General features: G+C 40.9%; 1 protein-coding gene across 1 annotated transcript in view; it reads left to right on the plus strand.

The window, feature by feature from the left end:
* Positions 1–23,120, plus strand: part of GLIS3 (GLIS family zinc finger 3) — a 650,925-nt gene that overhangs the window by 598,001 nt on the left and 29,804 nt on the right. Inside the window, exon 8 of the mRNA XM_007939384.2 lies at positions 19,148–19,323. Within this exon, the coding sequence (XP_007937575.1) occupies positions 19,148–19,323 (176 nt within the window). The remainder of the gene's footprint in view (positions 1–19,147; positions 19,324–23,120) is intronic.

Consider the following 23,120-nt stretch of genomic DNA (forward strand, 5'->3'; position numbering starts at 1 on the left):
AAGCCTTATGCTCTCTGTAGTGCAGGTAACAGAAGATTAAGGGGACTTGTGGATTAACCACAGTGGAGAGACTTACAAAGGGTTTTCTGTGAGTGAGAAAAGGTTGAAGACAAGAAAAGGACATGATCTCCTTGAGATCTAGTACATGAATCAACAGCAGAGGATGTTGGGAAGTATTGTTTTTGAGAAAGTAGTCAAAGCATCAGAACTAAGTAAGGAAGGAATGGCAATTTCTTGAGCCCCTGTTGAATATTGGAAGGGGCTCTGGTGGTGCAGTTGTTAAGTGCCCAACTGCTAACACAAAGGTCATTGGTTTGAACCTACCAGCCATTCCATGGGAGAAAGCTGAGGCAGTCTGCTTCCATAAAGATTTATAGCCTTGGAAACCCTACAAAGATGTTCCACCCTGTCCTGCAGGATTGCTATAAGTGGGAGTCAACTCAAGGGCAGCAGGTTTGGGTTTTGCTTTATTGACTATTGGAAAGCCTTACTGCTTTTCAGATGTGGCATTGTTAGAATTCTTGTTTTTGTTGTTAGCTGGTGCTGTCACGGTGACCCCATGCACAATGGAACAAAACACTGCCTGGCCCCGTGCCATCCCCACAGTCAGTTGCAGATCAGACCATTGTGATCCACAAAGTTTTCAATGGCTGATTTGGGGAAGCAGGTAACTAGGTTTTTCTTCCAATCCACTTTAGTCTGAAAGCTCCACTGAGACCTATTCAGAATCATAGCAACATGTAAGCCTCTGCTGACAGGCAGGTGGTGGCTGCCCGTAAGGAATATTGGCCCAGAATCAACTCGAGTCTCCTGGCGAGAATTCTATCCCTGAACCACTGCTGCCCCATTAGCACTCTAGAGGCTTTGATATATGATATTCTTTCTATGCCTTTCAGTAGCCAGGACCAACCTTAAGGTATTGTTTTCAAATCCAGCATTGGGAACATAGTATAGCTTGCCTGAACGTTAAGAGGTTAAAGACAGTGATCATTTTCCATTTAACATCCCTGTAATTCTGGAAGGTTCTTCAGCTCTGGTTAAACCAGGTTGCTCACTGCCCTCACTGTTTTGTTCTGTTGTACGTAAGGTTGCTATGAGTTGGTGCCAACTCAATGGCACCTAAAAACAATTCACTGCCCTCTGACTTGGCTGGTTTCTGCATCTTAACTCCTGTCCTTCCTCTACCTTCTACTGATGCTGTCCTTGCCATCCTCGACTAAATGTTACCCAGCCTTTGGTGCCTAACTGAGTTCTCACCCAGAAAGTCTTCTCTGACTCTTGGCTCACAGAGCCCCATTGAATCCCATGCACTTGCCATTCACCAGATGTCATTTTGCTAACTAGGTAATTAGCTCTCTGAGGGCAGGAACCTTAAATTTTCACCAGGATGTAAGCTGTTGGCAGAGAGCAGAAACAGTGTCATGTTTACAACTACTTTGTTCACAGCCTTTACCCCCTCAGTTCATATAGGGGACATCTGAGAAGGTTAGTGGAAAGGATGGATGTGGAGGGAAGAGTTCTGAGTGTGTGAACACTCTCTTCAAGCTACACATTCTCCTTTGCGTCTCTTGATGGGAGCATTCTTTTTTCTTTTTTATTTTTTTAGACTTCTAAATGTTTTATTTCCATAGTTCCTATAAATACTAATATCTTACACTAAATATTAGTGCAGAAAATTTATGATTACCAGTTCTGCTCCTTAAAGGCAACATTTTCTTAGCTTTTGAAAGTCTTCCAGCAATCATTTTTATATCTCTAGATTAAATGTTCCTCAAAGCTGTGTTGTTTGTTTTTCTTTTTCTTTTTCTTTTTTTTTTTTTATTAGGATTTGGGTGAAGATTTACAGAGTAAATTCACTTTTCATACAGCAGTTCACATATACTTTGTCTCATGTCATTGACCAAAATTTACAATGCAGCAGCTCCCCTCCCACTTCCTCCCCATAGTTACCTCCTCCCAGTGTCCATCCCTTCATACTCTTCTGCATCCTGAGCTATCTCCCTGTGCATAAGCAGCCCTTCCTTCTCCCATGATTGTTCTCTCCAGGGCGTGTGTCTACTTGAGGTAAATGTTTAACTCACATGCCTGTACTTTGTTTGGCTGGAAACCACAGTTGTGGGTTCAATTCCAGACCTGAAGGGCAGCTAGGGGCCATAGTCTCAGTGGTTACACCAGGCTCCATTGGACCAGCAAACCTGGTCCCCACCTTCTTTTTTTTTTTTGCCTCCAAATGATTTTGAGTTTTGTTCCACATTGTTCTCCCTCTTTATGTAGGATCTCCTACATCCCTTCCAAGTGGATGGCATTGGTAGCTGGGCACCATCTAGTTCTTCTGGTCTCATAGTTGTATAGGTTGCAGATCGGATGGTGTACCAGTCGCTAGGACTGATTGTTTCCATTAATTTTGGTTTTCTTCTTTCTTCTTGACGAGGAGAGACCCGTTGTTGCATCTAGATGGCAGCTTCCTAGCTTTTAAAGTCCCAGTCGCTACTCGCCAAAGTAGTAGGTGGAACAATGTTTTGTATAGTATGTTATGCCAATTGAGCTTGATGTCCCCTGCAACTATGGTCCCAAGCCCGCAGGATCAACTACTCGGTCCCTCTGGGTAGCTGGCTGTGACCAAGCAATAACCATAACCTTGCCCCTTGTCAGCTCTACTATACACCTGGGAATTCTGATCATTCACATGAACTTATAGGCCCATTGTCTGCCAACCCTATATATGATCTTGGATACACTCTCCATTTAGACACACCTAATTGTTTAGCTTGTTTACCCATCTATCCGTCCCTATACCCATGTTTGCTTTCACTGACAACTCAGTACTGTATATGCAAAAGGGTTCATATTTGTTGTCTGTACTGCCCTTGATGGGAGCATTCTTGAGGACTCTTCAGACAAACCACTCAAGTTGGGCCTCAAATATCTGTTCACATCAAATTACTTTCCACCTTTTTTTTTTTTCTTAATACAGTGTTTTGTCATTTTTGATTAATTACAAGTACATATAAAAACTGATTATTAGAATGTCCATAAAGGAAATTAGTATTATTATTATATTAGTGCCAAAGAGGTCATTTCACCTCTGCCAAATCAGCCATCTTGATTTTGTTCCCACATTCCAAACAAACCTACTTCATGTGAAGCCTAAGATGATGCTTTTTTAGTCCCCTTGGATTTTCAGTCAGGAAAGTGAGTCAGGATGGTAACACAGGAAGGTTTGAGGGGAAATAGAATTCACTTCTTGCAACCTTGAATGCATTAGCATGAAGCAACATGGAGTTGAAACTAAGCCATTGTATTATACAAATGTGTCAGTGTGGTTTTTTCATATACTTCCTCTGAAACAGCAAGTCATATGGAGCCAGAATTCCCAAGGTGAAAACCCACAAACCCGAGTCCAGACATCCACATAGTACAAAGTGCCTTGTCTCTAACAGACAGCAGGCTGTTGAGAGGAAAGCATCTACTTAATGTTTTAACAATGTGATCTGAGAATCAATATGGTCTTTTCTCCTCTTAGGTGGGGGTAGTTGGGAAACTTGGCTGCTAAGAGACTATACTTTCCTCCATGTGAGGAGTATCTGTTATTAGTGAGGAACCAACTCTTGGAAGACCACTGAGGAGAGTGGAAACCAAGAGACAGAGATATTTGGATGAGTTGCCTTGAGTCCTTTTCTGATAAATAGTCTTTGGTTGTCTTTCTGTTTTTTTACAAGGAGAAAAAACTTTTTTCTGTTTTAATCATTCTTCTTAGAATGAATGATTAGACTCATTCTCTTCCCTAGACATTCACCCTTAGAAACAGAAGCCTTTGGTCTCAGGGAAAACATAATATTCAACTGGCTATTTGCACCAGTTGGGCAGATGTAATACATGTGGAAACAAGAGTTGGCAATGAATTGAGAGCCAAGTCTATAGACCCAACATGATCAACAGTGTACTCTTAAACTACAACAGTCAACATTTTCAAATACTTATCTCTGCATAGTAGTCTATGAAGTGCTGGAGATAATAAAATGGCAGGAAACATGAGAAGATTTTATGCTCCTTCCAAGCCAGGAACCATTCTCTGATTGTGAACATTTTAATATATGCCATTTCCTCCTATTTATCACTCTAGCAATGAATATTGAATTCTGTCTTCAAGAGAAGGTGCAGAAAATTCCTTTGTGCTTACAACACTAACCTGACATCCTGCAGACATTTTAAAAAAATGCATATATAAACAGCACATGTTACTATTGTCTAAAACACCACCCAGCTAGATTCTTTTCAAATTTATGGATTATATTTACTTTTGAGGTCTCGTTTGGCAGTGGCTTCCCTAGGCACCTGACATACCTGGCGTGCGTACTGCACTTGAAGTTGGCTCTACACATTCCTAGTGCTACTGTCTTTGAAAAACTCATGTTTGCAATTGGATACCACGAAAAAGAGATGGGATGGTGCATTTTTTAAATCTATCTATACCTTCCTTTCTCATGTTCAGACAAAATAAGACCTTTTTCCTCATTTTTGTATGACCATCTCATTACACTCTCTGCTGAATATTTTTCTCTCATCTAATGCATTCTGTTGCAAAGCAAATTGAACACCATGCCTAACACCATGCTGAGCAAGAGAAAGAGGCTGCCCTTTGCTGCAGGACCCTGAGTTAATCACTTGATTTGACCTTGTCAGAGCAGCCTAAGGGATAATATCATAGCAGACCTTTTTTCCATAGCAGAAACTTTGACAACCAATGTTAGTGACCACTCTGGATAAATTTTCTTCTGGTTAGTGCTTTTTTCAAGAGGATTTGGCAGAATAGACTTTTCTTCCCTCTCTCTCCATCACATCAGATTCCAAAATAGACAAACAAGTCAGTCCCAGCCAATTGTGCAGTCAAGAAATCCCAGAAAATTCTGCCTCTTGGTAAAATGTGTCCTGCATAATTCATTTCTCTAACATACCCTGGATAACATACCCTAGATCTCTTTCCCTCCTCCCTTTTCACTTCTACAGGGGAACTTAGTAAGGTGCCCTGAGCTCTATTTCAGCTTTTCCAAAGAAAAAAAATACATTTCTATGCCTTAGGCATTGATTATTTTCTTTTATTAATAACATTTTATTGTAACTTGGGTGAAAATTTACAGAGCAATTTGGTTTTTCATTCCATGATTCATACACAATTTGTTTAGTGATGTTCTTTACAATCCCTATCATACCCCATCACTCATCCCACTTCTTCCCTGCATTTGCCATTTCCACTCGTCCTTCTTTCCTATCCCTTCCTGCCATCTGAGCTTTATCCCTGGGCAAATGCTGCCCTTTTGACCTCACAGGGTTGATTGTTCTAAAGTGTGTGTACCTCCCTGGTGTTATAGTTCACCTTATAGGCCTATCTTTCATTTGGCTGAAAGTTGAACTCCAGGGATGAGTTTAGCTCCAGGCTTGAAGAGTGTCTAAGGGCCATATTCTCAGGAGTTCCATCAGAGTCTATCAGACCAGTAAGCCTGGTCTTTTGTTATGATTTTGAATTTTGTTCCATATTGTTCTCCCACTCTATCTAAGACCTTTCAAGAGTAGTCAGCAGTGGTAGCCAGGCATCATTGAGTTCTTCTGGTGTCAAGCTCATGGAGGCTGAGGTTCATGTGGGCCATTAGTCCTTTGGACTAATTATTTCCTTGTGTCTTTGATTTTCTTCATTATTCTTTGCTCTGGACAGGGAGAGACACCAATAGTTGCACCTTAGATGGCTGCTCACAAGCTTTTAAGACCCCAATTCGCTACTTACCAAAGGAGAATATAAAGCGTTTTCTTTGTGGACTATGTTATGTCAATTGACCTTGATATCCCCAGGATTATAATTTTGAGCCCCGAGGTTAAGAAGTTTTTATAACTTTACCCCATGTGTGCTCTACTATATTGTTGGATATATTTGCAGCCTGTGTAACAACATAGATACAAATGTCCTCTGTCAAAGTTACCTGTGTTCATGGATATACTTTGTTTTCTTAATGTGCAGCTTGCTCCCATACTTATACCAGAACACCCTGCCCCCTCTGTATCTCACACTTACTCACTCACATAATGGATAGTTGAGTCTTCTTTACAAACTCTTGGTGATCATTTCATATGAACACAACTATCTTAGTTACCTAGGGCTTCCCTAACTAAAAATACCACTAGTGAGTGGCTTTAAAGTAGGTGGCAGATACAGATTTCCTCAAATTATGGAGAAAAAAAGTCCAAATCAGGTCTATGTGGAGTCCTTCTGTGGGTCTCTCTCCTAATTTCTGGTGTCTGTTGGCCATCTTTGGCCTTCCTTTACTAGTCGATGGATCCTCTCATAACATCTGTATCTCCTCTACCCACCATGTGTGTCTGTGTCTATACTCTCCTTTATAATACACCACTCAGAAGTGATTAGGTTTAGGGCCCACCCAACTCTGCTATGACCTCATTAACATAACAAAGGAGAATCTATTCCAAACAGGGTCATATTCACAGATACAGGGGTCAGGACTTCTTCCATGTTTCCTTTTGGGGCACACATTTAATGCATGACACTGCCTTCACAGCTTCCCCTTTGTCATGGAGGCATGAGCAATCATCTTTTGAGTCTTGGTCTTATCCTCTATCATGAATTATTTGCAGTTAACATTAACCCAGGCTCAAGAAAGGAGACAGAGACACTAAGTGTTTCCAAAGGACACACTCTGCTCTTTGGACACTTTGGGACACAGTCTTCAAACAACTGTATAGCCCACAACTTTCTGGGGGCCTGCCCAGCTGGACAGTGTTACAATTACCCACACTTCCCAGCAGCTGTGTCTGCATTATTGAAAGCTAATCTTGGTTGTTTCAGGAGCAGAATTCAATCTGCAGTTCCCCCAGTAACGTGCTGTGATTCATTCGGGGACAAGTCTGGGTTGAACTGAGTCCAAGTATCTCTTTTGTGAGGCAAAAGGGGAAGTATAAGTAGATACTATAGTCACCAAGATAAGTCAGCCAGGAATTCATGAAGTGATTCATAAATCGTTATAAAGACCACTAAAGTCTACTAAAATGGAGTGCTGTCTGGCCATACAAAGTGGGGTATTATCATTGGGGGGGGGGGTTTAGCTGTTAAATCAGATGTGAAATCCTTAAAACTGTGCTTTTCTTTTTTGGGTTTTGAAAAGGATTCCTTTTTTCCCCACTGCAGTAGGCCAACTGCTAAAGCCATTTTTCATTGATTAGTTTTCATGGATGAATTTTAAACCCCATGGGTGATACTCCACAATTCTTTGGGGGACTCAAAAAACACCTCTCCTAATCTACCGCGGATCAGTTTTTATATATTATTTCTACTCCCTGGTAGCAAATCAATACAATTTTTTTTGTGTGTGAAGACAGTGAGACAACCTGTTCTAATGCATTCTTCCTTTTTTGGGAAGTCTGTACCACCAGTAGAAGAAAGAAGGGGAGAAACATTATCCAAAGCACATATCCACCAAAATTCAATCCAGCTGATCATGTAAACACTTAAGTTTCTCTTTTCACAATGTTGACTCCCAGAGCAGTGCAACAGCACACAGTCCCACATTGCTTGCTAGAGTTGCTGACGTAGAGGGCACAAAGCAAGAAAGGGAAGAAATATTTATGATACTTACGTGACTCACCATACAATCTATTAGTAACTTTTGTTTGAAGAAATAAAATCTCTTTGAGAAAGAGCCCTCCCAGAAAGGAGTTATCCAATTAGAAGATTGAAAGTATAAGGCCAGTTTAGACCCAAAGGACCCTTGGATCCAGCTTGAGCTATTCACCAAAGCAAGTGGGGCAATGTCTTGTGTTGCCAGATTTCTTGAAGGTGGTTGCTGATGCCTCCATCTCCATGAGTTGTGGTAAGGATTTTTATTTCAGATGCTCTCAGGAGTCTTTTTTCATTCCTCCTTAGCCCTCCACCCCCACCTCTGCCATTCATTTTATCTTCCTAGAGCTCTTCCTACCACATTGGAATGAAGTGATGTCTTCAGAACAAGCTCAAATGATTTGGGCAAATCATTTCACCTCCCTGGAAACCCTGTGGGGCAGTTCTACTCTGTCCAGGGTCACTATGAGTCAGCACCACCTTGTCAACAGTAGGTTATAGTTGTTCTTATACTTGACTGGCTCTACAATCATCTGTTGCTCTCCAGTTGTAGGTGGATGTAAGTGTCAGAGATGTCTTATATGTACATTATCTTTAGATCAATCAGCCAGTGAACATGTATTGATCATGCAAAGGACATCATTCATTCTCTTAAGTACTTTCATAGCCCTATTTAAAATTGGCCACATTCCACCCCACTCCATCCCTTCCATCCTTTATTTTTCTTCATAGTACTCATCTTATCACCTCCAGCCCAAGAAAGAATTTGTACTAAAAGGTGTTCATTACCTGCCTCTCCTCATTAACAAGTAAGTTCCACAAAGACAGGAGCATGTGTTATTTACTGTTCTACCCCTAGTGCTTAGAACTGTGACACACACATGGTCAGTACTCAATAAATATCTCTTTTTTTTAAAAAATAATTTATTTTTTTGTTGTTGTTGGCAATTTATACGGCAGAGTACACATCAATTCACCGATTCCTGCATGTACAGTTCAGACAGTGGTTACTCTTCAGCTTGTGTAACCACTCTCACCCTCCTTTTCTGAATTATTCCTCCCCCATTAACATAAACTCCCTGCCCCCTGAAGTTCCTATCTTATCTTTCCAGTTGCTGTTGTCAGTTAGATCCTTTATAGATAGTTCTTACAAGAGCCCAATGCTCAAGGCAGACTTTCTTTACTAGCTCAACTATTGTTTGGTTGTAAGAGGACTTCAGAGGATATTTTCTGGTTTAAGATTCAAAGTTTAAAGATTATCTCAGGGCAATAGTTTTTTTGGGTTCCTGTGGATCTAGAAATTCTGGATTCCATAAGAATTTGAAATTCTGTTTTGTATCCTCCCCCCCCCCACACACACACACATACATCTTGTGATCAGGATTCATTTAGTAAGGGTATTTGGGCACTATCCAATTCTTCTGGTCTCATGGCAATCAAAAACCAAACGAAACCCACTGCCATCAAGTTGATTATGACTCATAGTGGCCCCCATTGGGTTGCTAAGGTGGTAAATCTTCACGGAAATAGATTGCCCCATCTTCCTTCCACAAAGTGGCTGGTGGGTTTGAACTGCCAACCTTCTGGTTAGCAGTCAAATGCCCTAGGCACTGTGCCATCAGAGCTCCTTGGTCTAATGGCAAAGGAGACAATAAATATCTCTTGAGTGAATAAACCCCAAAAATCTTACTGCCAACAAGTCGATTCTGACTCATCATGACCCTGTAGGACAGAGTAGAACTGTCCCAGAGGGTTTCTAGGACTGTAAATCGTTACAGAAACAGACTGCCTCATCTCTCTCCTACAGAGCAGCTGGTGGGTTCCAACCTTTGACCTTTTGGTTAGCAGCTGAATGCTCTAACTACTGCCCACCAGAGTTCCTTTGAGTGACTAAATGAATGTATTGTATCAGACTTTAAATTCCCAGTCAGAGTCGAGATTGTTTATATTTTATAGCTGAGGAAATTGCGGCTAGAAGTTAGGGGATTTACTCAAGATTTCCCAGCTAGTGAGGGACAGAGCAAACAACTTGGCACAGACAACTTTGTTGAACTGAGTAGGAGTTTCAGGTCAATGAAGACATTGTTTCCAAGCTCTTAGGAAAAGTGGGAATTATGGCTTCTAGGGTAAGAATAGATCCCTGAGAGGCACAAACGATTTGTGCACAGCTGCTAATCTAAAGGCTGACAGTTCAGACACACACAGTGGTGCTGCAGAAGAAAGTCCTGGCAATCTACTTTCATAATGATTGCAGCCTTAAAAACCCTATGGAGACAGAACAGAATTAAAGAGAATGTTGATATATTTTGGAAAATGTAACTTATGTCACTGAACAATTTGTGTAGAAATTGTCAGATAGGAACCTAATTCACCATGTAAACTTTGACCAAAAACCCAATAAACTATTAATTAAAAAAAAAAAAAAAAAATCAATCCCGTGGAGCAGTTCTGCTCTGTAACACATGGGGTCTGCATGAGTCAGAATCAGCTTAATGGCAATGAGTTTGGTTTTCTGGGTTTTTCCTTTAAGGGACAGTGTCAAGACAAGCCCTGATGGGTTAGACTTCCAACCATCTATCTTATGTGCTTCTCCTTCTTCGGCAGTTTATCTGCACACAAACCTCACCAGTTCTATGTGGCTCAATTGAGACTTATGACTGTTCTGGGAAACAGCCGAAGACCGAGTAGTACATTTAGAGGAAAGATGACCTCTGTGATTCTTGCTCACCTCACTGCAAGGTCAGGAAACCCAGTGGTAGGAAAGGGTAGGAGCAGGGGCAGCTGAGGAGGGCATGGAAGAGAGAGAGTGTGGCCAAGCAGTACCCCGAATAGTTAGACATTTTCTCAGGCGTGTATGAATATTTACAGAACCCTTTTCATTTATTTTTGCTCAGTGTCTTTTACGAGGCCTTGAAACCCGTTTCCCAATTTCTTGTTTTTCCCCCAAATCATCGCTCATGCTCAGATCATACAGACTCCTTCACAAGTGAGTGGAGGTAGCTGACTCAATTGTCTGGTTTGCTTTGTGTGATCTGTTTCTGGTAAGCAGGGATTTTTTTCCCCTCGTCTATTACGTGCATATTTACACAACAATCATCTGTTGTTCCAAAGACTTATAAAAGGTCAAACCAGAGCCTGGTTAGCTATGTCAGATGAAATCTGTGAAATGTCAACTGCAGCTGGTGGATAGGGTTGGACCTAAAAAAGATGTCGGAAGTCTCTCTTTTGGCTCTTGGATGCTGTTATAAGTCAGGATGAATACAGTGATGTCATCCTGACCTGATGTAATTGGAGTGAGTTATTCCAAAACCAATCGACTGCTGTTGAATAAATTCGTACTCATAGTACCCTAAGGACAGAGTAGAACTGCCCCATAAGGTTTCTAAGGCTGTAAATCTTTACAGAAACAGACTGCCACATCTTTCTCCCTCGGAGCAGCTGGTGAGTTTGAATTATTGACTTTCTGGTTAGCAACCGAGCTCTCAACTACTTTACCACGAGAGCTCCTTGCTTAATATTGTTTTCTCACCTATGGAGGTAGTCTGTAGGCGAGAGAGAGAGAAAAAAGTAAGTAACTACAACTATTTTGTTTATTAATTTTAGCATCAAAAATTTTATTTTACTTTCTTTTGATTAAAAAAGAAACAACTCTCCCACTGTTTGGGCCAAGTATTCTGACCACAAGGAGGCCTGGTGGCACAACAGTTAAGCACTTACTTGGCTGCTATCTGGAAGGTTGGCAGTTCAAACCCACCCTGCAGCTCCATGAGACAAAAGGCCTGGCAATCTGCTCCCATAAAGATTATATAGCTGAGAAAATCCTGCGGGGATGTTCTACTCTCATGTAAGGTCACTATGAGTCGGAAAGGTGTCAACAGCATTCACCAACAACATTCCGACCATATTCACTAAAGTATGTGTTTATGTGAGTGTGTGTTGAAGAGACAGGGTTGAGAAGTAGGCAAGGACTTTTAGAAAATAGGAATTCAAGGCCCCCTCCCTAATTTCACCAATAATAAGAACGATTTGTGTGTTACATAGTGAGCTTCTGTGTAGTGAGTGTGCATGGGGGGTTGTTCCTGCACTAAATTGCCCCAATTGCTCAATTTCTTGAGTTCTTTAGGCTTTTTATATAGCACTGCTGGCATCTCTCTTGCTATGAGTTGTCAACAATTATTTTTAGTATTCCCAAGAGGTTTGCCTCTAAATAGTAGGACCCTCTGCTACCTTCTCCACCCCTCTCCTACCCTTTCACCTTGGATTTTAATTTGCTATATTTTTCCCCTAAAGAACCCTGGTGATGCAGTGGTTAAGAGCTTGGCAGCTAACCGAAAGGTTGACACTTCGAACCAACCTGGCTCTGCAGGAGAAAAACCTGGTAATCTGCTCTTACAAAGATTCCAGCCCTACAAAACTCCATGAGGCATTTCTGCTCTGTTGCAGGGAGTCAAATGGCACCCAACAGCAACATGAGTTGGTGGACAGATAACCAAGTGTGTAAAAATTAAATTGAAGTTAATGGAGAGGTTGTGAGAGACTTTGAGTTAAATACATCGAGCATTTTTACTTAGGAACAAAATTGGTTCTATGAGCTGTACTTGAAATCTACCATATTTATGCACTCACTTCCTACACTGGACTTTTTGGTGCTGAGTTTTTATCTATTTCCTTGTTCCTAGCAATTGTGTAGGTAACAAGCTCATTTTCATCCCTCTTCAGCTTTTCTGCATATATATTAAAGCTAAAAGTTTTGTACTATTTCTTCCCTTTCCAAATCAAAACCTACTTTAAGATGCTTATTTATTTCATTTAGACTAGTTATATTTAGGTGTTCTGGTAGCATAGTACCTAAGGCTTTTGACTGCTAAGCAGAAGTCTGGTGGTTCAAACCCACCAACCACTCCTCGGAAGGAAGGTTGAGCAATCTACTTCTGTAGTGATACTGCCTCGGAAACCCATGGAGGAGTCATTATGCGTTGGATCCAACTCCACGGCAGTGACAGTTATATTTAGGCATAGTGCCCAAGGCATTTCACTGCTAACCAGAAGGCTGACAGTTCAAACCCACCAACCACTCCTCAGAAGGAAGATTGAGCAATCTACTTCTGTAGAGATACCACCTTGGAAACCCAAGGACTGGTCACTATGAGTCAGATTCAACTCCATGGCAGTGAGTGGTTTTTTTTTGTTAGTTATATTCAATTCTTTATTAATATGTTGTATGAGCTGACATACTATATTTTGAATTTTATTAACATTATACCATGTCATTTCATTTATTTGAATACCATAAAGTCCAGTCAGAATTAGCCAAAACTAAAATATAGGTTCAGTTCAAACCTTAATGAAACCAAAACCAAACGTATTTTCGTCTAGTCGATTCCTGCTCATAGCAGCCATGTAGGACAGAGTAGAACTGCCCCATAGGGTTTGTAATCTCTACAAAAGCAGACTGCTTCATCTTTCTCATTTGGAGCAACAAGATGGGTTCATTGATCTTTTGGTTAGACCGAATTCTTTAACCACTACTCCAACTAGGTGTATTGTTTTCCCAAGGCCTCTAAGATAAACAATACTCAAACCTTGGAATGTATCCTTCCATAAACAATACTCAAACCTTGGAATGTATCCTTCCATATTTTTTTTTCTTTGTTCAACATTGTCATTAATTAATAGTTAGTAGCCAAGAGACAATGGCCAACGTTAGAACTTGTTTGAATGAACAGATAAGCATGTTTTGTAATTAGCATGAATTTTATAGAAAATACCTGGCACCCATCTGTCAGTGTGTTTTACTGTGATAGCTTACATGTTGGGTGATGCTGGAAGCTGTACCACTAGTATTTCAAACACCAGCAGTCACCCATGGTGGACAGGTTTCAGTGAAACTTCCATGGTAAAACAGACTAGGAGGAAAGGCCTCGTGATCTGTCTCTGAAAATTGGCCAATGAAAACCTTATGGATCACAGCAGAAGCTTTTCATCTTGGTTCTTGTGGACACATGGTCAGGAGGAATCAATCACTGGAGGAGGATGTCATATTTGGTGAAGTAGAGGGCCAGTGAGGGAAACTCTTGGTGAGATGCATTGGCACAATAGTGGCAATAATGGCCTTGAACATCTGGCGATCTTGAGACTGTCACAGGGCCAGGCAATGTTTTGTTCATACATACAGTTTCCATGAATTGGAGTCAACTCAACAGCAGCTGTCTATCTATCTATCTAAAATCTAAGTCCTTGGGTTAACAAACATCTAACTTATGGACAATTTGTGCTTACCCGTTAATGTTATGTAAATTCACCCTCACTTTGAAACAATTGAACCAACTTCTACTTGCAACAAATTCCTCATCACAATCACCTTCACTTGTTGAACTTTCAGCTTTTAAATCATTGAGAAGGCTTTGTGTCTTTTCTTGCACTACATACTAAACAAGGCTAAACAAGAACTGTAAGTACAAGTTCTAACTTGCATACAAATTCAATTTAAAGACACACTTAGGAATAGATCTTGTTCATAACCTGAGGACAATATATAGATATACGGTAATCTTTACAGAAGTAGATTGCCCCATCTTCCTTCCGTGAGTGGCTGGTGGGTTTGAACCACCAACTTTATGTTTAACAGTCAAATACCTTAGGCACTGAGCCACCAGAGCTCTTTATATATAGCTATAGGTATAACTATATGGTTGACTGCTAGAGATACCGCCTGGGAAACCCAAGGAGGGGTCGCTATAATTCAGATCTGACTTGACAGCAGTGAGTTTGGTTTTTCTGGTTTTATCTCTACAGAAGTAGATTGCCCAGTCTTCCTTCCAAGGAGTGGCAGGTGAGTTTGAACCACCAGCCTTCTGGTTAGCAGTCAAATGCCTTAGGCACTACGCCACCAGAGCTGCTTCTATAGAGATACTGCCTCAGAAACTCAAGGAGGGGTTGCTATGAGTTGAGTTGACTCAATGGCAGTGAGTTTAGTTCTTTTTGATAGCTATATATACAAAATATAGATAGATAGATATAGAATCTATTATATAGACTCTGTGCTATAGATGACTCCTAAAATGCTTGTCAAATGAATTCTGTTCCTTTGAGTTTGTTGCATATTAACCCTTTTATACATCTGTTGTTGTTTCTATTGTGTGCTATTCAGTCAATTTCAATGCATAGCAACCCCATGTGACAGAGTAGAACTGCCCCATAGGGTTTCCTCTGATGGCATAGTGCCTAAGGCATTTGACTGCTAACCAGAAAGTTGGTGGTTCAAAGCCCTTAGCCACTCCTTGGAAGCAAGACTGGGCAATATACTTCCATAGAGATATCTCCTCAGAAACCCAAGGAGGGGTCACTATGAGTCAGAACTGACTCAATGACAGTGAGTTTGGTTTTTTTGTTTTTTTGAATCTTTATATATATATTTTTATTTATTATTATTTTTGCTATGAGTTGGAAAAACAACTTGACAGCAGTGAGGGTTTTTTTAATTTTTTTTAGTATTATTTTTTTGAGTATTCCAGAATTTTTTATTGCGTCACCTATATGTAGGAGAAAACACGGCATTTAAACATTTTTTACAAGTACATTTCAGTTACACTGATTATATTCTTCAAATTGTGCAATGATTAGGCTTGTAATCTTGACAAGGAGCAGCTGGTAGGTTCGAACCATTAACCTTTCTGGTAGCAGCCAAGAACTTTAACTTGCACCACCAAGGTCCTTTTTATAGCTAATAAATATAGCCATATCATCCAAAACTTTAGAAGTGTAAAGTTTTATATTAAAAATGTTTGCCTCCTCAAATGCTGGTGAGGATGTCGAGAGATTGGAACTCTCATACACTGCTGGTGGGACTGTAAAATGATACAACCACAGTGGAAATCAGTATAGTGATTCCTTACAAAACTGGAATTAGAAATACCATTTGACCCAGCAATCCCATTACTAGGTATATATGCTAAAGAAATGAGTGCCAGGACAAGAACAGATTATCTGCACACCCATGTTCATCGCAGCACTATTTACAATAGCAAAAAGATGGAGACAACCTGGGTGCCCGTCAACAGAAGAATGGATAACCAAACTATGGTACATACACACAATGGAATACTATGCAACCCTAAAGAAAAATGTAGAATCTGCAAACTGCTGCATGACATGGATAAACTTGGAAGACATTATGCTGAGTGAAATAGGTCAATCACAGGACAAATATAGTATTAGTTCATTATTGTAAAAAGTCAAGGAAAGGTTTATATATGGAAGGTAACTTGCTTTATTGGTTCCCAGGGGTTGGAGGGGAGGGGAATGAACACTGCAAAAGAAAACAAAACAAAGCAAAACACATTGAAAACCCTTGGAACCCGGCTTTACGCTGACACACACAGGGCAGCCATGAGTTGGAACTGATTCCACAGCAACTGGTTTGGTGTTTTTCTTTTTTCTCTCTCTCTCTTTTAATATCTGTCCAAATACGGAAATAGAGAACCAGCCTAAACACCCTGCTCCTTACCCCAAAAAACACAATGGAGAAGCAGCAATGGTGGCTTAGCAGTGACATTTGTAGCTTCACAATTCAAACAGTCCTTGGGGACCTTTAAAGGCTAGGCACCCTGCCTCTAGAATTCCAGTGTGGTGTGGACGTGCGGACTCCTTGTAGCCCTAAAGTCTGTGGTCCCACAGTTCCTCATGCCTGTCCTCCATGCTCAGAGCAACTTGTGAAACATATTAAGGACATGTTCCCCAGGAAAATCGCCTCCATATGAGGAACCCTGGCACACGAGTTTTACTAGATGTTCTCAGGGCAGTGCCAAGACTTGTTTGCTGTGATTTCTTTTAAAGCCATTCAGCACATCTTTTCAGGATAATTCCAATTATTAAGATGATATGCTTGGAAAATACCTATTTGCCGACTCAGGACACTATTCCCTTCCAGAAGTGTGGAGATGTAAACTGTTGACTGTGCAGGCATTTTAATTCAGTTGGTTTGTTTAAGCTCCCTCTGACTTCTTTTCTCTAGAGGCAGTTGTTGTTAACTGCCTTTGTGTCAGCTCCTGACTCATGGCAAACCCGTGCACAACAGGACAAATTGCTGTCTGGTCCTGTGCCATCCCCGTGATCCATTGTGCATCAGACTCCTGGGGACTGTGGGTTTTTGTTGGGTGATTTTTGGAAGTAGATTGCCAGACTTTTCTTCCTAGTCTTAGTCTAGAAACTGCTGACATCTGTTCAGCATCATAGCAACATGTGAGTCTCCACTGACAGACAGGTGGTAGCTGCATATGAGATGCATTGGCCAGGAATTGAACCTGGGTCTCCTGCATGGAAAGTGAGACTTCTCCCACTGGACCACAAGTGCCTCTCTTTAATGGTTAACTGGCCAAAATCTCCCCTTTTTGGTCCTGATATAAACTTCTTACAGAGGCTTATCATCCCTCAGCAAAGGAAAAACCAAAACAACGTGGAATTTTATCCCAGGATTTCTTTAGGTTTCCAATAAATGTAGACATTCTGCCTTATTAAATATTTTTGTTCAGAACATTACAAGTTACATGACAAATTTGACTGGTTCATCCTCTCTTTTTAGCATTTATGACCCTTCACAAAAGCCAAGCAAAATGAAGTGACTTGTTCCTGAGAAATAAGTGATGTGTAATCGATGGTGACGTAAATGTGTTGTTGGTGCAGAACAAAGTCTGCCTTTCTATGCAGGGCGAAAAACAATCAGCTGGAAGTTTTCAACTTCGTGGACTCCTTCGTGGATTCAGTGTGACATACTGTGGTGGCTTGTGTGTTGCTGTGATGCTGGAAGCTATGCCACCAGTATTTCAGACACCAGCAGAATTGGCCATAGTGGACAGGTTTCAATGGAGCTTCCAGATTGAGATAGACTAAGAAGAAAAGCCAGTGAAAATACGGTGGATCACAGCAGAATATTGTCTGGTATAGTTCTGGAAGATGAGCCTCCTTGGTTGGAAGGCACTCAAAATACACAGTGGATGCAACAGTGGATTTGAACATACCAGTGATGGTGCAGGACAAGGCGATGTTTTGTTCTGTTGTACATAGAGTCACCATGAGTCTGAGTTAACAGGATAGCAAGTAATATCAATGAAACAATTCATTGCTGATGTAATTTCCCAGCAGATGATTCTATTGATTCATTTCATTGCATTCCCTGATCATCACACTTTCCCCTGAACTGAAAATTGAGTATCATTTTGATAATCTATGGACGTTGCCAAAACTTCCACATTGTTCTCACAAATACACTTCACAGTTACCCCTTGCCGTCTAGTTGATTCTGCCTCATGGCAACCCATGCGTGTCCAAGTAGAACTATACTCCATAAGATTTTCAATGGCTGATATTTTGCCTCTGGGTAGACTTGAGCTGCCAACATTTTGGTTAGCATCCAAGCATGTTAACCATTTGCAGGGACCCCCTCTTCAATGTTAGAAACTATAAACTGTCACTTTAAACCTAGTGAGTCAGATGTTGTCAGTTCTCTCCTATAATTAGAAGATCAGTGTGTGATTATCCATTTCATATTTCAGGTTATATGATAGCATCACCTTATTTCAACATCAATATGTGCCTCCCCCCTCTGAAACTACTGATAGTCCCACTGTGATTGCACATGTTACTACGAGAGATGAATTCTGTTACACCCTGGGGAAGTTCTTTGCTGAGCACGGACCCCTCTCAGATCTTTTGGGTTCTAGGTTTCAAACCACACTTGACCTTTGAGGTATAAGTTGATTTATTCTTGGCAAAAGAAAACATATTGTTTAAAGAGAATAGGATTAGAGGGACTTACAATAAAGGCTTGTAAAACTTCTTGGACATCAAATATGTCTTACAAAACAAAATGTTTATGGGCTAAGTGTAAATGAATCAGAAACACATGGATTCAATTTCCCATAAAATGCAAACAGGTTTTAAAATTAGCAGAAAAAGGGCCTAGCCAAATGTGCTTTGAATTTCACCAAACCCAGAATATTTGAAACGCAATTTAAGAAGCTTGACAAACCCAAGCCGTCACTAGATTTTCCCTTGGATGAGTCTCTTTTATTCACTCAGTATCCCAGTTGAGATTTTGTTGTTCTCAGATACTAACGAATCAATCCCAACTCATAGCAACCCCATGTGACAGTTAAACTGCCCCATGATGCTTTCTTGGCTGCCAGCTTTATGGGAGCAGATCGCCAGGTCTTTCTCCCACAGAGCTGCTGGTTGGGTTTGAACCACCAACCTTTTGGCTGGCAGCCAAATGTCTAACCATTGCATCACCAGGGCTTCTTTCAGTTGAGATTTTAGTGGTTGAAGATGGGAGAGAAAAGTCCTGAACGTTTTTCCCCCCATCTTTTATAGTCAGAATGTTATTGTTAGGTGTTGATGAGTCAGTTTCAACTCATAGCAACCCCATATACAACAGAACAGAATGGGATGTTAGAATTTGGCTATGACGAGTGTGTCTTTGCCCCTGCTATTTTATATCCCTTATGTTTCCCCATACAATTGTTTTCTCAGGTTTGCACCTTCTGCTTCATCTCCACACCACATCAGTCCCCGGAGAGTAGCAGCCCCCTCCTCAATCCTGCAAAGAATCCAGCCACCTCACACCCAGCAGCCAGCAGTGTCCCACCTGAAGTCCTATCAGTCAGAAGCAAACACTCCTTTTCAACCAAATGGCATCCATGTCCACGGTAAGCAGGTCCCTTGAGTTTTCAGAAGTGCTTTTGTGCTGTTGTTTTTAATCAAGTGTCTTAGTTACCAATTGTAGATTGCAAATGTTCTGTTATGCACCAAATCTAGGCTTGTATGGCTTTCCTCTACAATTTCACACTTAATGGGCATGAAATTCTAGAGTATTTTCCTGGCTTTGGTCCTAACTGACTCCCCAAAGTGGTCTGCCCAAGGTGATAACCTGTTAGCTGACCCAGTGCCCCATGGAGAGGCCTTGGCAACAGCATGTTGTTTTGTATACAGTAAGCAGCCTGTTGAAGGGAGCAGCAGAGCCCTCTTGCCTCTCCTCTCGTACACATTTGCTCTCATCTCAATAGGTCCATATCTTCTCCATCTTTCAGGGCCTAGACAAAATACCACCTCCTCTCTGAAGCCTTCCCTGATCCAACCCCCACACACACACATACACAGCTTGACATAATCCCCCCAGCTCTAAATTCTGATTGCATATCACCTGTCTCTCTCTGACTGTACTTATGGTCACTCTACCCAGAATATACTTATTTGTGACTACAACATATCTTCTCTATAATCTGTGTGCTTCTCTCTGAGAACAAATTTTTCTGATCTGTTGGCATAGCTTTCAGAGAACTTAGCAAAATCTTTCACAAGACCCAAGGATACATATTAAGTGGATGGAGGGAAAGTGGGAGGGAAAATACAGTTGTTTTAAAAATGTGCACATCTCCTTATGTTTAACCCAGAACATACATGGAGACCCAAGTCTTGGTTTCCTCATCTTCATTTTTTATAAATCCATTGCACAGATTCAGGTATATACCTTAGTGAAGATGCATAGAAAACTGAATTGCCAATCATATAGACTTCAGCTATGCAAAGCCTATTAATTCTCAAGGGCAATCAGCCCTTCTGTATAAAAGAAGAGATATCATCCCTTTAAACTGTTTCAGCTTCTTTTGAAAAATATGACTTCCTGCATCAGCCTCTTGTGAATTCCTGAATTTGATCCATATGTGTTTTTACTTGAAATTAACTGATGATATCCACCCCCCAACTAAATCAGTAATCAAACCAAGTGTGAGTTTGTGTGCACAAGTTCCAAACATGGCCGAACCCAGCAATACTGTGGAGCGAGGCTTGCATAAGGGCACCAAAGTAAGGGTCTGGACAGCCGAAGAAGAGACAATGGAAAGACGGTGGCAGGCAATAGGAAGGGCAAGACCTTGAGCAGTAGGGCCCCTGGCTGTAGCTCAGGATTCTATCCATCTCTTGCCTGTACTCTCCCTGCAGCCCTACCCTGCACCCTAAGCATAGCCACCGACTGACCAGTCAGTTCTGACTCATGGCAACCCCACATGTATCAGACTAGAACTGTGCTCCATGGCATTTTCAGTGGCTGATTTTTGAGAAGCAGAGTGGTAGGCCTTTCTCTCAATGCCTCCTCCCTGCCCCCAGTTCTCCAACAAACTTGGACTCCTGCCATTATTTGGGTCTGTGATCATTTTTTTCTTCTGTGCTGGTGAATTTCTTCTTAAGCTTTTGTCATTTATTTATTTAACTAACAAATATTTCTCGAGTGTCTACTCTACAAGGCAAAGATGTATAAGAAAGATAAATAGAAGAGACTCTCCCTTCTGTAGGGATCCTCCCAGCCCAGATCTCCCTTAACTAATGTGGGGGAAATCCAGGTCCCTTGTGTTATGAAACCATCTTCACCCACCCCAGGCAGGAGGTGGACCACATGAATGCCAGTTGGACACAGAATGCTAGTTGCCACTGAGGCTATTCTGACTCATGGCAATGCCCTATGTGTCAAGGTAGATCTGTGCTCTAGAGGATTTTTAATGGCTAATTTTTTGGAAGTGGATTGCCAGACCTTTCTTTCTCTTTTTTTAAATGCATTTCATTGAAATATAATTTGTATACAGTGAAATACATAAAACTAAAGTGACATGGGTTGATGCTTTTTTTTGCAGTGTTCCCTCCCCTCCCCTTATACCCCTAGTCACCAACTAAGAAAGTTTCCTTCCATATGTAAACCTTTCCTTGACTTTTTACAATAATTAACTAATACTATATTTGTCCTTCTGTGATTGACTTATTTCACTCAGCATAGTGTCCTCCAAGTTCATCTATGTTATGTGGTGTTTTGCAGATTCTACATTATTCTTTAGTGTTACATAGTATTCCATTGTATGTATGTAGCGTAGTTTGGTTATCCATTCTTCTGTTGATGGGCACCGAGGTTGTTTCCATCTTTTGGCTATTGTAAATAGTGCTGTGATGAACATGGGTGTTCATATGTCTGTTCTTGTCCTGGCTTTCAGTTCTTTAGGACATATGCCTAGTAATGGGATTGCTGCAGACCTTTCTTTTAAGGCACTTGTGGGCAGACTCAAACTGTTAACGTTTCTGTTAGCATCTGAGCATGTTAATCATTTGCACCACACAAAACCCCAAAACCAAACCCATTGCTGTCAAATTGATTTCCAACTCATAATGAACCTATGGGATAGAGTAGAACTACGCCATAGGGTTTCCAAAGTAATTCAACAGAGTATGGGAATTATCAAATGTCATTAATATCACACACAAGTAAACTTTTGCTAAAGATATTAAAAAATGGTTACAGCAATACATCTATGGGGGACTACCAGAAATTCAAGCCAGATTCAAAAGAGGACATAGAGTGAGGGATATCATTGCTGATGTCAGGTGGCTGAAAACAGAGAATATTAGAAAGATATTTACCTGTGTTTTATTGACTATGCAAAGGCATTCAACTGTGTGGATCACAACAAATTGTGGGTAATTTTGCAAAGAATGGAAACTCCAGAACACTTAATTGTGCTCATACAGAACCTGTACATAGTCCAAGAGGCAGCCAGTTGAACAGAACAAGGGGTTCTGTTTAAACCACTATGTGGTTTAAAATCCAAGAGTATTTATCAGGGTTGTATCCTTTCACTATATTTATTCAGTCTGTAGGCTGAGCAGAAAAGCTAGAAGCTGGGTTGTATGAAGAAGAACATGGCATCAGGATTGGAGGAAGACTCATTAATAACCTGTGATATGCAGGTGACACAACATTGCTTGCTGAAAGTGAAGAGGACTTGAAGCACTTACTGATGAAGATCAAAGACTACACTGTTCAATATGGATTACACCTCAACATAAAGAAAACAAAAATCCTTACAACTGGACCAATAAGCAACATCATGATAAACAGAGGGAAGATTGAGGTTTCCAAAGATTTCATTTTACTTGGATCCACAATCAATGCCCATGGAAGCAGCAGTCAAGAAATCAAATGGCATACTGCATTGGGCAAATCTGCTGCAGCAGAAGACCTCTTTCAGGTGTTCAAAAGCAAAGATGTCACTTTGAAAACTAAGGTGCACTTGACCCAAGCAATGTCGTTTTCAATCCCTCATATGCATATGAAAACAAACCAAAAACTAAACTCACTGCTGACGAGTTGGTCCTGACTCATAGTGACCCCTACTTGGGTTTCTGAGGTGGTATCTCTACGGAAGTAGATTGCCCAGTCTTCCTTCTGAGAAGTGGCTGGTGGGTTTGAACCATCAGCCATCTATTTAGCAGTCAAATGCCTTAGGTACTACACCACCAGAGCTCCTATGCATGTGAACGTGGACAATAAACAAGAAAGACTGAAGAAGAACTGATGCATTTGAATTATAGTGTTGACAAGGAATATTGAATATACCATGGACTTCCAGAAGAAGGAACAAATCTGTCTTGGAAGTACAGCCAGAATGCTCATTAGAAGTGAGGA

The sequence above is a fragment of the Orycteropus afer genome, unplaced genomic scaffold (assembly GCF_000298275.1).
Source record: "Orycteropus afer afer isolate SDZICR_OR568_19922 unplaced genomic scaffold, OryAfe1.0 scaffold00005, whole genome shotgun sequence".
Classification (NCBI taxonomy): Eukaryota; Metazoa; Chordata; class Mammalia; order Tubulidentata; family Orycteropodidae; genus Orycteropus; species Orycteropus afer.